Source organism: Lytechinus variegatus, chromosome 7, assembly GCF_018143015.1.
Source record: "Lytechinus variegatus isolate NC3 chromosome 7, Lvar_3.0, whole genome shotgun sequence".
Lineage (NCBI taxonomy): Eukaryota > Metazoa > Echinodermata > Echinoidea > Temnopleuroida > Toxopneustidae > Lytechinus > Lytechinus variegatus.
Window position 1 is genome coordinate 534,731 of NC_054746.1, and position 15,345 is coordinate 550,075.

The 15,345-nt window shown below is 34.7% G+C and overlaps 1 protein-coding gene across 1 annotated transcript; it reads left to right on the forward strand.

Moving 5' to 3' along the window:
• The first annotated feature begins 277 nt into the window (after nt 1-277).
• On the forward strand, nt 278-15,251 carry LOC121418141 (DNA polymerase alpha subunit B-like). The gene is made up of 14 exons (XM_041611851.1): nt 278-925; nt 1,847-1,971; nt 3,876-3,952; nt 4,675-4,848; nt 5,385-5,584; nt 6,104-6,192; nt 6,590-6,808; nt 8,270-8,434; nt 9,373-9,411; nt 10,324-10,397; nt 11,941-12,040; nt 12,531-12,637; nt 13,842-14,028; nt 14,989-15,251. Exons 1-14 carry the CDS (start codon nt 835-837, stop codon nt 15,148-15,150), a joined length of 1,809 nt encoding a protein of 602 aa, XP_041467785.1. The 5' UTR covers nt 278-834; the 3' UTR covers nt 15,151-15,251.
• The last annotated feature ends 94 nt before the right edge of the window (nt 15,252-15,345 follow it).

The window sequence follows — 15,345 nt, forward strand, 5'->3', positions numbered from 1 at the left end:
CCACCATATGCACCACCACCACCACCTCCGACACCACCGCCTCTTCCATCATATAACCACCACCACCGCCACCACCACTATCACTACCGCCACCACCACCACCACCACACCACCACTACCCACCACAGCCTCTCCCATATCCACCGAATCCCACTATCAGACAAAAATGGCAGCAACATTGACTGCATTGCCTCAAATTTTTTTTTTACTTGTTGTTGAATATTGTCGGGTATGTTCGGATCGGTACCGGTACCGGAAGTAGATCCACTTGAAACTCAACGCGGGAAATCTAACAAGCGCGAAGATCGCGGACAGTGTCATATTTGCAGCAGCTCAGGACCGGTGACGTGACCGGGGCTGCTCTGGCCTAGCAGCACGTAACGTTAGTGTGTACTGCCCGCTGTTGCTGATGCTGAGTATTCGCCGATGCTTAAGAGTTACGTATTCAGTCTACCTGTTCAGTTTAGCAGGGGTTGTAATTTTTGCTCGAAATTTTTTGTAATACGTCTTTGTTTGCTGTATTCACAGGCATACTCCACAGACCACTGAAGTTAAAAGAAGTTGCCCTTGGAGTTGGACTGAATTGAGATTAAAGTTAAACTCGTACGTGCTGCAATTATTTGAACCTGTTCTACGAAGGGAGATACAGTAACATAGTCATAGGCCTAAGTTATCATTCAACTTCAAGTTAAACTTCAACTCAAGCTCAACACAACTCTCTCTATATATATAATTTTAGTGAGATCTTGGCCAAATTTTAAGTTGACTTTGAATCTGTGAAACATTCAAAACTTTCTTTCATAGACTCGAGGAACTTGTTCTAGATAGTCCATCATGGCTTCTGTCAGTGAAGATGACCTCTCTGAACAGTTTGAAACGTTTGGAGTAACATTGGACACCAGTGACCCTGACATTGTTGACAAGTGTAAGTTTTGTTTCAATTCAATTTATAAAATTCAACCAAAGCATTAAAAATACACAATACAATAAAATGATACACATATTTACATAGATCTAGGTCAATAAATAAAATGATGCTTGGCAGGATCTTTTCTTAAATACATTGTTAGAAAATTTCTAACAATGTATTTAAGAAAAGAGAAATCTAACTTACATTCCTTTGAATGATTAGGCATGTAATTCCACCATACGATCATTAATGCGCAAATGAATTGTTATCGAGTTAACATGTATTAAATAGATTATAATAAATGAGAATTGCATTGTTGTCATGGTTGTTCAATCCACATCTATGCAAAATTTTCAAGAAATGAATTCATCAATTAATATTCATATTCATAAATCTGTCATTCTGTGTCTTGTTCTTGTGTTTGAAGCACATTCTGTTAACTTTAGATGAAACTTTAAACTACATGTAGAAGGAGCACTAATTTCAAGATGATGGCTTAACATGCATAATGTCGACTATCTTCTTCCTCCGCTGATCCTGGAGATCTACAGCTGGTTGCTGTATTGTTGCATAAATGATTATAAGAGCACAAAGCACTTCCTCAGAGTAGTATTGGTGATACAGTACAATTTAATACACATTCAAGAGAGAGAAGAGAGAAAGGAGGTACGAGAGATGTGGATTTTGTGCAGGAAGAGTAAGAGTTTAGTGGTCAGCTTGTCATGCATGGAAGGAGATAGTTTTGGATGTTGTAAAAGTAGACATCTAACATGTCTAACTACCGTAACAAATTATAATTTTGCAGAGTAAAAAAAGTAGATTGTACTCTAGATCTGTGAAATTCCTTCGCCAAAATAATTATGTTGCTAATTGAATGTAAAAAGTGGCTGTTATGATGACATTTTATGTCTTTTTTCTTCTTTCTTTTTGTTACAGTGAAAGAATTATGTTTATTATACCGCCTGACAGCAGAGGATGCAGTGGCTGAGTGGATTGCATTTTCTACAACTCACAGTGGACTGGCAATTAACATCGATACACTAGAGCAACTTGAGAGAGAGGTACAGATTGCTATTTAGGGTGTGGCTAGTCTAATTGTTCTCAATGTTTTTTTTTCTTGTACTTTTCAGTTTCTCATCTTCACTCGGGTGTAAAGAAGGCACGAAAGGAATTCAGTTAAGAGTCCCACACTAGATCAGGGAACTGTCACCATTTTGGTAACTTTGCCATGCAATGTTAAAGGGGAATCCAACCCAAATAAAAACTGAAATCAGACAAGTTGATAGGTGAAAGTTTGAACAATATTGGACAAACAACAAGAAAGTTATAAATTTTAAAAAGTTGTAAATATTGGTAATCACTGTATTTATGGAGACTTCAAATTGGCTGCATATGGGATGTAATTGTGATGTAAGGCAAGGACTACTCTTTCATGTACTCCACTACATATTATAGCTAAAATGTCATTTTTCCCAAAAGTTTTATTTCAAATTATATTTTTCTTTCATGAGGACCTTAAACAATATACTACCTGGGTTATATTTAGATTTAGGGGAGTGGGTACTTAGGAGAAAACCACAAATCCCAGATAATAAAGTACATGGCCTATGGGAAAGTTGTCCTTGCCCCTAATCATAATTTACGAAAAGGCGAAAAATTGAAGGTTTCTTTCCAGACCAATCTCATGTAGATCCTTTGATCTGTTTGTCAACAAAGCAAATACAATCGGTCTGTCTCTGGAACCGCTTCGTTATGATGTAGAGCTATGATTAGCAATGTTACAAAAGGTCGTTTTGAAGAACAATTTATAGATAAAAATTATTATCTAACAAATACTAAAAATTTAATTCGGGATTATGAATAATTATTATAAATTTTGATTATTTATTCCCTGGGTTACAGGGGAGCATTTCATGAAAAACTTTGTCAGTGACTTAATTTGCTCTTAGTCAATGAGATGCAAGGATGTGGTACCTTATAACGAAGCTGAGGGGAAGTGAAAATCCCTGGCTATTTGTTACATGAAAAACACCTTGTTCAGTTGTTCATCACTAAAAAAATTAAGGTGATGAGTCATTAATGAAACAATTAATTCAAACTCGTACTATTTTGGTGGTGTTCTTTTTTTCATCTGCAAACCGGACACAGATCTATAGTTTTGATAATTAATGATCATCTGATTTTGTAAGAACCTCAAGAGAACATTCTTGCTTGTTCCACATTTTTTATGTTTTTGAAAATCAGGGAAATCATCAGTAAGGTGATTATGATTTAGGTAGGCCTATATAATTGTGAAATTAATACATTGTAAACAAAAAAAAATCCATACCTTAATATTGATATTTTCAAGGCAAGGCCACTTTTCCATTGGGCGCCTTTATGTGTTACAGCACAAATGCAAAAACAAAAACAAGAGCACAAAAATCTCCAAGGCACTTGAGAGGGGCATCAAGGCCAGTCTATACAGAATCCACAGGACAGCCATGGCATTAAATGGACTTGGGTTTTTTTAACCCTTGAACATTTTTGGAAAAAATCAACAGTTTGTCTTTAAACTTATGTTCATCCATTATTCAGGTTGAAAAGAGAAAGAGAAAATGTATGAATAAGGGCTTGGGAAGAATTACAAGGGGACCTAGCCCAAGAAATGTAAAAAAAAAAAATACAAAAAAGATTTACATGGTTGTGAAGTAAGTAAGTTGTGAAAAGTAGCCCCCCCCAAAAAAAAAAATTGCTTGCATAAGAATGTATGGAATGTTTTTCTCTTTTTTCTAAAAAAAATTGGGATTGGTCTTTCCAAAATTTTTCCAATATTATCATTTTGTAAAAGTTGTTTATAATGATAATAACATGTTATGTTGTGCCAGGCCTGCTGGAATAACAGCTTAAAGTTGAGAGTGGATACCCTGGGTAGATAAGAATATTATTATTACTAGTATTAGTATGAATTTTATTTTACCTCCAGGCACTGACCAAAAAGAGCTCTAAAGTCAAGACCCCTTCAAGCCAGAAGCAAGCCGCCAGAAAAACATCATTCTCAATGTATCCTTGTAAATAATTATCAATATTTCAGATATCAAGAACAAAACTGATACAGTAGAACCTGTCTATAAAGACCACGTAAGGGATTGATAAAAGTTTTTTCATGACCATTGACCAGGTTTCTGTAATGTTTAAATGTGGAAATTAATTCAATGGAAATCAAATTTGAGATCTATGCTTCTTTTGCACAGGTGATTGGTAAATTAGTTTGACTCTATTTGGAAGATGTTTTTCTACTGTAAAAAAGTCCATATTACCTTAATTTCCTTTTTGTGAATTGCTGGAAATAAAAATTAAACAATTTTGCTTGTGACATCTAATTGTGAGCTTGCCCTACTTTATTGCATATGTAATATATTATATAAACATATTCCTATGCAAATTGCAGCAATGCTTTTTTCGTCAATTAAAAAAAAGATATTCAATGTATTATGGATGGAATTGAAATTTTTTATTCTGCCACTTCAGAAAGACATATATTAATGTAAAAAAATAAATAATAACAGCCTTTGTTAGTGTGTTTCTGGATTTTGAATATGTTTGTTAGTGATATCTGTTACTCCTGGCACTATTAATGTAGAGTTATTGAGATTGTAATTATACCTTACAAGCACAAGCTTCTCGTCCTCTAATATTAGCATAGTATTATAGCATTTTGGACAAGATGCATGTAATAATTCCTTTAAGATTCCCTCCTTAACCAAGAAATACAAAAATACCAGGCTTGATGATGATGAGTCTGATGATTTGCTTGATGCTTATACCCCTGGCCCAAAGGCAAGACAGAAGAGAGTTATGACAACACCAGACAGCATTACAAATAAGAGAACGCCTCTGAGAGAGAAGAATATCAAGAAAGAAGATGACATTACATCGACCGGCAGTTCACCCTCATTGTAAGTTTTGTCTGATTCCAACAACCCCACTTCCCCCCAAATATTGACCATCTTGTTCAAAGTTGCTCAAAGATCTGCCACAAACAATATTCAAGAAAGTTTAGAAAAGCAATTTTCTAAATCGGTGTGTTTGCTTAGTTGGTATAGCGTCCTTCTCACAACCGGGAGGTGTGGAGTTCAAACCCCGGCCACGTCAGACGGGAGTTGCTGCTATCCTGTTTAGCATTCAACAATTCTAGGGATAGGGCTACGTCATTCTGGTGCTGCACAGTTGCTGTCAGGCCTGCAATCAATTGGGCAAAATAGATATTTGGAGTATTTCTTTTTTCATATTTCATTTTGAACAATATAATATTGATTTTCATTTTTTTTTCTCCTACCTACTGAACAGCAGAATAATGAGAAATGCTCAAGGCCTTGCCAATTTTTGTGAACTCTTAAGTACTTTTGTTTATTTTTCGTGATTGAGGGTGGTGTGCGTCTTTAGTTTAATCCAATGCAATGTATTAATAGAAATATTTTGACATAATTTCTAGGTCTGCCACTCCTTCTCAGAAGTATAGCAGTCGTAGCAAATCAGGCGAGGTGGTGGCCAGCTTCGGACCGGTCACTTCTGTCATCTGGGAGGGGTCCAACTTGACCAAATGCTGCATCTCTCGAGGTCGAGACAACCAATGTATTAAGAAGTCTGACAAGTACAAGTATATGATGCAGAAGATGAAGAAGAAAGCTGATGGTATGTTTGTATTATTAGTCAAGTTTTATCCATGCTTAACATTAAAAAAATGATTACATGGTAAATCTAGAAAATTAAGCCATTTGATTCTTCTTATCTTGACCATCTTCCGTAGTAAATTATTCATTTTTAGGCCATTGTCAATCCATATTTTGAATATTCTGGTAACTCCTTTTCAAGACTGCTAAACTTGTTAATTTCTTTTTTTTTATTACTTCAGTTGGAAATGAACTAAGAAAGGAAGCTAGAAAGTTGGCTGCCAAACAAATAAATTTGTATACTCATAATTAAGACATTCCATTCTTGTTAATGTAGTTGTGATTTGCTATGGGGAGTGAATTTCTGTTGATTCCTTATTGTATTTCAAAGCTACTTTTTTTTAGCAAAGGCTAATCTCCAAGTTACCCGTTTCATTTTATTACACTTTCAAACTTATCATATACTTTATCTAATAAAATCCTACTTATATCCAACTCTTTGTCATAAAATTCACCATATTTATTTTCATTTTTCTTTCAGTTCTGAATGAAATGATTGAAGACATGTCAAAAACCCTTCAGGAGAGACATAATATTGAGAGTGTATCCCACTTGGCATTGCCCATACAGGTAATGATGATAACCTGTAGTGATGGTGATAGTGATAGTGGAAGTAGTAGAAATATATGGAATCAAAATATTGAGGGAAAGGAGGGAGATGAGAAATTGAAAGAAAAGCAGAGAGAGAGGGGAGGAGAAAGAGAAGGAGAAAGAACAGAAGGATGATGAGGAGGGGGACTTTTGAACATCATTTTTTAACAATCTGCAATGGCTTGCCAGATATAGCAATTGCCCATGTATTCAAATTTTATTAGTTTATTATTTAGTATTTTTAATAACCCATGATTGAATTTGAATTTTAGTCATACCTAAATAGTTGTGAAACACCCCTCAACAATTTATGATATTTTCAACCCGTCCCATGAACCTTACATAAGAACTATGTCTGTCCTTTTTGCACCATCAGGAATCAGAAACAGTTGTAGGTAGGATCTGCTGTGACAGCAATGGCCGTCTCAACGCTCAGTCCGTCATGATGGAGGGATCTGTCGAGTCGTCTGCTGGTAAACAGGTCGCTGTCAGTCTTGCAGAGGTCAAGGAGTTTTCCCTGTTTCCGGGTCAGGTCGTTGCCATGGATGGGGTCAACAGTGCTGGGGTCAAGTTTGTGGCTTCCAAGATATATCCAGTAAGTCTTTTTAGGGATGATGTATTTTTCAACTTATGATGTATTAATGAATGAACTGCTGTGCTTTTTATTCCAAGTTGCTTATTTGTTTATGAACAGGGATTTTAAAAAAGTTTATATGGTAAGAGTGTTCAGGAAGCCAGGAAATGCTTTTCCAGGGAATTCAATCATTCTTACAGGAAATTCATGGAATTTATCTTTTACAGAGGTTTTCTTATGACAGTATTTTTGTAAAATTTATCATCTTTAATTGCAGAAGTTCATTAGATAGTAGAGGTTGTTTTGCCGACTAGAGTGATTTTAAATCAGAAAAATGCATGCAGTATAATGGGGGTTTACCTCCTAATAAAAAATAGCAAATATTGCCATAGTATGTTGCAAAAGACACCCTTTTTATAATTTGGAATAAATTGGAATAAAAAGAAAAAAATATCTGCTTGTAGTATTTTTCTCATGTTATAGAGAAGGAATGTAATTTATCCGACAAAATTAGGGATTCCTCATTTTCAAACGTGATTTTTTTTTCCAGAGAAAGCAAATATTTATTGACCATTCTAGATGAAATTTCTTCTTTCAATTCTATGTGGTATCACTGTTAAAGCTAAAGTAATGAAGTTGCAATAAACAATGATGTCATAAGACAAAATCAAGGTTAAAGTGCCATCACATCATGATCGATCTAGTTTATGGTACATTAACATTTAAGCCTAATTATTTGAAATCATGAAATATAAGCTGAAAATCAATCACACTGAAGATCACCAACATATGGTGTTGTGGAGATGTCGTTGTGTAGTGGCTCAGTCACTTGACTCTTAAACCAAGGGTCAAGGGTTCAAATCCCACCCGCCATGTTTGTCACTCTCCAGCCTGGTGTTAAATGGGTACCAAGTAGGATGTCAGAGTCAATGTGATTAGATTGGCATGTGTGCACCCATAAACAGTTGCCTGGCCAGAATACTCCCCAGGGAGTGGAGATGATGCACTTCATGTGTGCACATGTGGGACTGTGTATTAAATATTGCTTGAAAAAAAAGACCCAATATATGGCTGGAATGCTAGCATACCTTTTCTCATTTCTCGATTTCTCAGCAATGACCCATTTTTCTATTTGATTCAACTTATTTTCATTTCCGATAAAAAAAATGTACAGAGAAATGCATGTGTGCATAATAGCAGATTGTAAAAACAAAAAGAGACATTATAAAGATATGCATGTAAACATACTGATATTACATAAAGTGATACAGAGATTTCAAGAAAAGAATGGAATTGAGGAATACTGTAAAAAAAACAACCCAGAATCATTTGGCACATTTGTTATTTCTAGGTTACAGACACAAAGGTGGTCATTATATTGGATTCTGTTAAGACTCATTATGAGATTGCTACAACAGCTGGCATTTAGCTTTAAATAAAGCATAATGAGACCAAGCCTTTTTCATGTATTTTGACATACAGGGTGTGATGGGTGACTTTGCATCAACAGACTTCCCTGAGGCTACAGGAAACCTTCATCTCTTGCTTGCTGCGGGTCCCTTCAGTACCTCTGATAACCTCAGCTTAGAACCCTTGGAAGATCTTATCAAAGTTATCAAGAAGACCAGACCAGATGCTTGCATTTTGGTGAGAATCATTGTTATCATTTGAGGTTGTAACTGTGACCCAATTTCTTCTTTGCACATGAGCAACTCCTGTCACATAGGAAGGAATTACTGGAATACTAGAGTGCCCGATCAAGGTTGAAGCCAGGGTACTAGTATGCAGCACTTAAAAACATTCTATTAAGAGTTTTGTAATTGCTGTGGCATTCCTATAGTAATTTCAGTTATTATCATTATTTTCATTATTATTATTATTATTAGTAGTAGTAGTAGTATTTATTTTTTTGTCTTTGTTATTATTATTTTATTTATTGTATGGAAGTCTTTTTGTGTATGAAACAGTATCAAGATTTTCAAATATAAAACTATGAAAATATTGAGTTATCACATTCCATTTCATGATCAAATGTAAATCATCTTGACATTTTCAAATATTTTAATTGCAAATCATGATCTTACATGAATTAAGTTACCTTGCATAATTACTCATTGATTTCAAAGAAGAAAAAATACCCCAACAACTTAATTTGTCAATAATTATTATAGGAATTGTTGAACAATGGGATAGATTTTACACTTGGTAAATGCTGTTATGGAAGTTCTGTAATTTTCAGCTCTGTGTGTATTGAATGAGGATCAGTGTATGTTTCAGTATCACATGAGTATCATAGAATTTGCATCAGATTGAGACAATGACATTTAGATCGGGTATAAGACAAACAACGAAAGCAGGATTTTATGAAGAGCACCAGCTGACAAATGTAAACAAAACTGTATGATTCTTATCATTTTCATTACTATTACCAGGCTTGACTATTACAGCACACTTGAGTTTGATAAATGAATATTGTACCCTTCAAGTAAACATAGAATTATCTGTGCTAAAGGTTGTGTGGAAATAAACAGCTAGTTCTATTTATACCATTGATGTAATTTTCTTATTTTCATTCTTGTTCATAGCTTGGGCCTTTTGTTGATGTTGAACATAGCCAAATCAAGGTAAGAAAAGGAATCAGTAAAATACTAGCTTAGCACAAGATAGTGAAATATTCATGGTGAACTGGCACCCATTTCTCAAAACTTGTTGTAATAACAGATTTGCAATAACAGTTGAAAGCTACTAAAATCCGCCAATCCGATTGGCTGAAAGTGATCGTGTAATAGAAATTGTACATTTGATACTATAACCAATCTGTATGAAATAGGGCTGGGATGTTGGTAAATTTTTTTTTTTTTCTTCAAAATATTGGCTTTCTGCATCTTTTTAGCAAAAGATTTTGAATGTGAATATTGAAGCAGTAGTGGTATGAGGATATTTTGAAGGGGGGGGGGGGGCATGACATAAAAGTGAACATTTTTAATTTCTCAAATGAAATGCAGGGGTAATGCAGAGTAACACCACCAAGATCAATCCTTTTATTTTTTCCTTTCTCATTTTTCTAACTATTTTCAAAATTTTTTGCCAATAGATCTCATGTATCACTATTGTTATTATCCCCACTTTTCTTGAAGATTAAATGTTTGAATAATTGCTTGAGAGAGAATCTAATGGCTTAAAGGGATGGGGGGGGGGGGGGGGTCAATAAGTTAAGACTGACTTGATATTATGATTTAGTGCCACACATGATATTTATCCTTAGTATTGATAAAGTACACAGTAGAGCAGGTCCTATGATTGTAACCAATGCTGTTATGCGCAATATACCTCATTCAAAGCAGCGTATAAGTGTACTTTTTAGTCAAGACTTAAATCTTTTGGAACACCCCCTTACAATAATATTGGAAGATTTGTAGCATGCACACACACAATCACTCAGCAACAGTTTTCTTATTTGATATGGGTAATATTTGAGAGAATTTCAGAGCATTGAAATTATTAGAAATGTTTTTTTTTTTCAAATCTTTATTTAGGATGGATCACTTGGTGAGAGTTATGACAAGGTCTTCAATGATATCATACAGGCCACCATTAGGAAAACAGAAAGGTGAGTCAAATTATGGTGCAATGTATTAACAAATTTGATTATTTATGACTATTGCATATCCTTGATGGTTGTTCATCTAAAACTTCAAAACAATTTTAGGACAGCTCAAAAAATATGTATTTTAGAATTATGACATAAGTGGGAACCTTTTTTTGCCTAGAATGAGTTCTCTACAGGAATTGACTGATCAAAATTTAGAAATTTCATGGCAGCTAAAAGCAAGCTGTATTTTATAATAATGACTGGTGTCAACCTAGTATTGTCTTTAAATAATCTCCTAATTCATGAAGAGAACTCATTCTAGGCAAAAAAAAAAGGTTCCACTTATGTGGGATAATAATGACTGGTGTCAACCTAGTATTGTCTGTAAATAATCTCCTAATTCATGAAGAGAACTCATTCTAGGCAAAAAAAAAAAAGGTTCCCACTTATGTGGGATAATAATGACTGGTGTCAACCTAGTATTGTCTGTAAATAATCTCCTAATTCATGAAGAGAACTCATTCTAGGCAAAAAAAAGGTTCCCACTTATGTCATAAATCTAAAATACAGCTTGTTTTTAGCTGCCATGAAATTTCTAAATTTTGATCAGTCAATTCCTGTAGAGAACTCATTCTAGGCAAAAAAAAAAGGTTCCCACTTATGTCATAATTCTAAAATACAGCTTGTTTTTAGCTGCCATGAAATTTCTAAATTTTGAGGTACAAGGAATTAAAAGTCTGTTTGGGATATTGCAAATATGAAAGCTTGCTTGTTTTTTTTTCTGGATGCCCATCTGCATATCCATCTGATAGTTAAAAATGGATAAGGTGATAAGTTTCTTCTGAATTTGAATGCAAACACCATGATTGTATGTAGCTGAATGTACTTGCTACTCTGTGTAATGCAGTCAAAGTAGTACCCAAGTTGAATCTGCTCGAGCTGATAAAAAAGCTTGGACTTACAGATATCTATAGACCTACATCATTAAAGAGGTCTCACAAAATGATTTGCCTTAGTTAAGGCAAGCATTGGGTTCGTGTGGGACTGACATGATTTCAATGCAATTCATTTATTTTCAGATATTTCAATATAAAATGTACAAAAGATAAAAGGGGGTAGCAGCTCAAGAAATTTATTGAGCAAGGTGCTCCCTTGAATAATTCAAAATGAAGTATAAATATAACCTAAACACATTGGTTACATAAAACTTAAAACACAGAGCAGTGGTGCACAGTAATGCCGATAAGTTGTATTTCTTGGAAATGGTAATGATTTGTTGTATATCAAACATAAATACATGAATAAAGTTAACTAAATTTTAAGTCTGAAAGAATATTGTTATTGGATTTCCTTCAAACACCCAGTCCATGTTTTTTGATGACTTGGATGACTATTTCATAATATCATAAAAACAATTTTTTTGTATAAAAATATGTTATTTCCCTGCATTATCTCAAAAGGGAAGTGTTATTGGCGTATTTCCTTTAATTTGCACTTTTGCAGATTTGCTAATTATGTGATAAATAAAAAAAAATGTAAATGATATTAATTTTTGCTGCAGTGTTGGTTGTGAACTAATCTTTCAGCCATCTTTGAGAGATGCTCATCATCATTTCATCTATCCTCAACCACCTTACACTGACATCAAGAACCAACCAAAGGTAACAAATGATTTCAGGTTATAAAATAAAGATGAACTTGAATTTAGAGTCCTTTCTTCTTCTCAGAACTTCTTTGCAGACTTTATATCTATGCAGGGTTGGTAATTTAGGTATTTCTTGCCTCAGTGGGAAATACTGGAAAAAAACTTGTATAAATGCTTGGAAGTACCTAAGATGTACATACAGGGAGGTATAGGGAAATACAAGAATATGCTCGACAAGCACCTGCGCAATACCTGAAAATATTCCAAGGGTATATTGCGTAGTATTTTCCTGCGTTTTCAACTATTTCTCATTTTCCTCAAAAATTATCGAGGTGGTATTTACCAGTATTTACCACCACATTTTTCCCACACCCGCCAATCCTGCATCTACACATCACATCATTGCGACATTAAAAGTGTGTTTTAAGACCAAAGAGTATGAATGAAACCTAACATAATAATTAGTGATTTTAATATGTTTTCCTTGTTCGTTTCATATTTTATAGAGAGTGCATTTTGTGGCTGAGCCAGAGATGATTAATATCAATGGAATCAATATAGCATCTACCTCAACAGACATTGTATTCCATCTGAGTCGAGAAGAGATCTCATGGTAAGAATGTAGAATAGTTCTCAGTTTTTCATTTTCAAAGTATAATTCAATGTGTTTCAGTGTTCTAAACAAGTGGTTTTTCGTTCTTCTGTGTTCTAAACAACTAATTCCATGTTCTTTTAAGATCTAAATGACCAATTCCATTTTCTTTGTTCTAAAATATTGAATTCTGTGATGTTTGGTGACGTTCAAAAATATGATTAAGTAATTATAAAAGGAAAAAGCAACATTTTGTGATAATAATCTGCACAGTACTCATATCAATAGGCATGGTGAACACATGCTAAACACTGCAAAGAGGTTTGACAGGCAGATATTCCACGGATGCACAAATTTGTTTTATTGAATTTGCTTTGATGTCATGATATTCACTTTACATTTTGGAATTCATATTTGTGACCTGAAAAATTGTGTTTTCCATAAAGTTCCATGAATTCTGTGAACTTGTCTGTATCATGGAAAAGTATTTACTTCAGGATAGAAATGGTCGATAAAGAACAACATCCCAAGGAAAAACTTGCACATATGTCACTGTATATCATGGATGGCTTTTCAAGATTGTCCTTTCTTCCTAGGACAGTTTTGCGATGATTATCGGATATTGTAATCTAGATTTGTGATACAGGGTGGTTGAGGCAAGTCCCCCCTTTCAGAGCTCAATGTTTGTTTCCCAAATACTATGTTTCGCTCAGAAGCCGTTAGTCCTTGCTCTGAACACCACTGCTATGAAACATCCGTTCGCAAACAGTGAAGGAGCGCGGAGGCAGTGGTCACGCGGTCGGCCTTGCGCCCATGATGTGTGTAAGCTAGCTACCTTAAGCTAGCTGGCTGGCTATTCAGCATCCTCCACAGCTAATGCAATAGCAGGGCATCAGCTGTATATGCATCGGTGATCCAGCACAAAATGGAGGGTTGGCTGCTAAAGGATAAAGATAGACTGGGAGGGTTCACAACAGAAACAAGGACACTTGTATTGGTACATACCTACCATGTAATATTAACATGCAGTTCCTTTGACATTGTTTTTAACTACACCCGATAAATCATGAAATGAATTTCATGCTGATTTTTTTTGTGTAATTTGCAATCAAAAGTTCCAAATCCTGCAGAAATCCTTAAATGTTGAAAAGTATATGGTAAACTCATTCTCTGCTAAATCCTTTGGAAACAAGGATTTAAAACAAACGAATCTTTGTGTTTTCAGTCCTCCTGGTTCATCTGACCGTCTTGGTCGTCTCGTTCGTCACATCCTCAGCCATCAGAACTTCTACCCTCTATACCCACCCTCTGAGGAGATTCCGATAGACTATGAAAAATTCTCCCAGTACGGAAAGATGGGGTGCGCTCCACACATCTTCATCTGCCCGTCTCGGTTGCGCTACTTTGTGAAGGTAAGCAAACAGGAAAGTAGGGGTTTTTTGTGGGGAAGGGTGGTATATGGGTTTCAAACTTATTTATTATCATGAACAATAAGATTTTAGAAAATGAAATCACATGTCAATGTCTTCCAATTGATTACTGATCTGATTCTAGTGTGGGATGATATGCTAAACTTGTTCAATCAACTGTAAGGGTTGCATTCAACTTGATATCTGTTTGATCTAGGTCCTTGAGAAAGTAAGGTAAACCTTAAAGGACAAGTCCATCCCAACAAAAAGTTAATTTGAAAAAAAGGAGAAAAATCCAACAAGTAAAACACTGAAAATTCACCAAAATCGGATGTAAAATAAGAAAGTTATGACATTTTAAAGTTTTTGCTTAATTTCACAAAACAGTTATATGCACATCTTGGTCGGTATGCAAATTGGCAGACTGATGACGTCACCCACTCACTATTTCTTTTGTATTTTATTATATGAAATATTTTAATTTTCTGCTCCTTGTCAAGTGAAACAGAAGTTTCATTTCTCCCTGAACATGTGGAATTACCATTATTTTAACAGTTTATGGTTATGTTAAGTTTGTCCTTCTTGTGAAATCTGTAAAAATTGAAATATTGTATTATTCAAACAATAAAAAACAAAAGAAATAGTGAGTAATGGACATCATTGACTCTCTCATTTGCATATCACTGAGTTGTGTATTTAACTGTTTTGTGAAAAATAAGCGAAACTTTAAAATGTCATAACTTTCTTATTTTACATCCGATTTTGATGAAATTTGCAGCGTTATGTTTGTTTGATTTTTCTCTATCGATTCAAATCAACAATTTTCTGGGGTGGACTTAACCTTTAAGAAATATGATTTAGATAATAAAAGGATTATATGATGATGTAAGTTCTATACAAGAGTGGTATAATATCTGTTTTGCAATGGTGATTCAAACTGGTTTATTTTCTATTCTTTACAAGGAAATTGAAGGTGCTGTGTGCATCAATCCTGGCCTGTTGACCAGCGGTCAAGTCGGCGGGACTTATGCTAGACTAGTGATAAAAGATACTGGTCCAAAGAATGATGAGACAAACGATAACAAAGCCTGGAAGAGGACTGCAGTGGAAATTGTCAGAATATGAAGTGGTAGCAGGTTACTTTTTACTTCCATACAAATAATTTATGAGGGAACTCGGTATGACAAGATATTTATATTTCAGACCATTGAATCATATGTTAAGGCTATTCCACGGTTACTCACGTTACATTTGCAGACACCTTGACTCATACTTGGAGCTGTAACTCCATTATTATTGATAGGAACTAAACATCTCCTT

Excerpts from the sequence above, each read along its gene's own strand:
- LOC121418141 (XM_041611851.1), top strand. The coding sequence starts at position 835 with ATGGCTTCTGTCAGTGAAGATGACCTCTCTGAACAGTTTGAAACGTTT. Across the intron at positions 4,849-5,384 it reads ACCGGCAGTTCACCCTCATT|GTCTGCCACTCCTTCTCAGA; the intron begins GTAAGTTTTGTC and ends CATAATTTCTAG. Across the intron at positions 9,412-10,323 it reads TTGAACATAGCCAAATCAAG|GATGGATCACTTGGTGAGAG; the intron begins GTAAGAAAAGGA and ends ATCTTTATTTAG.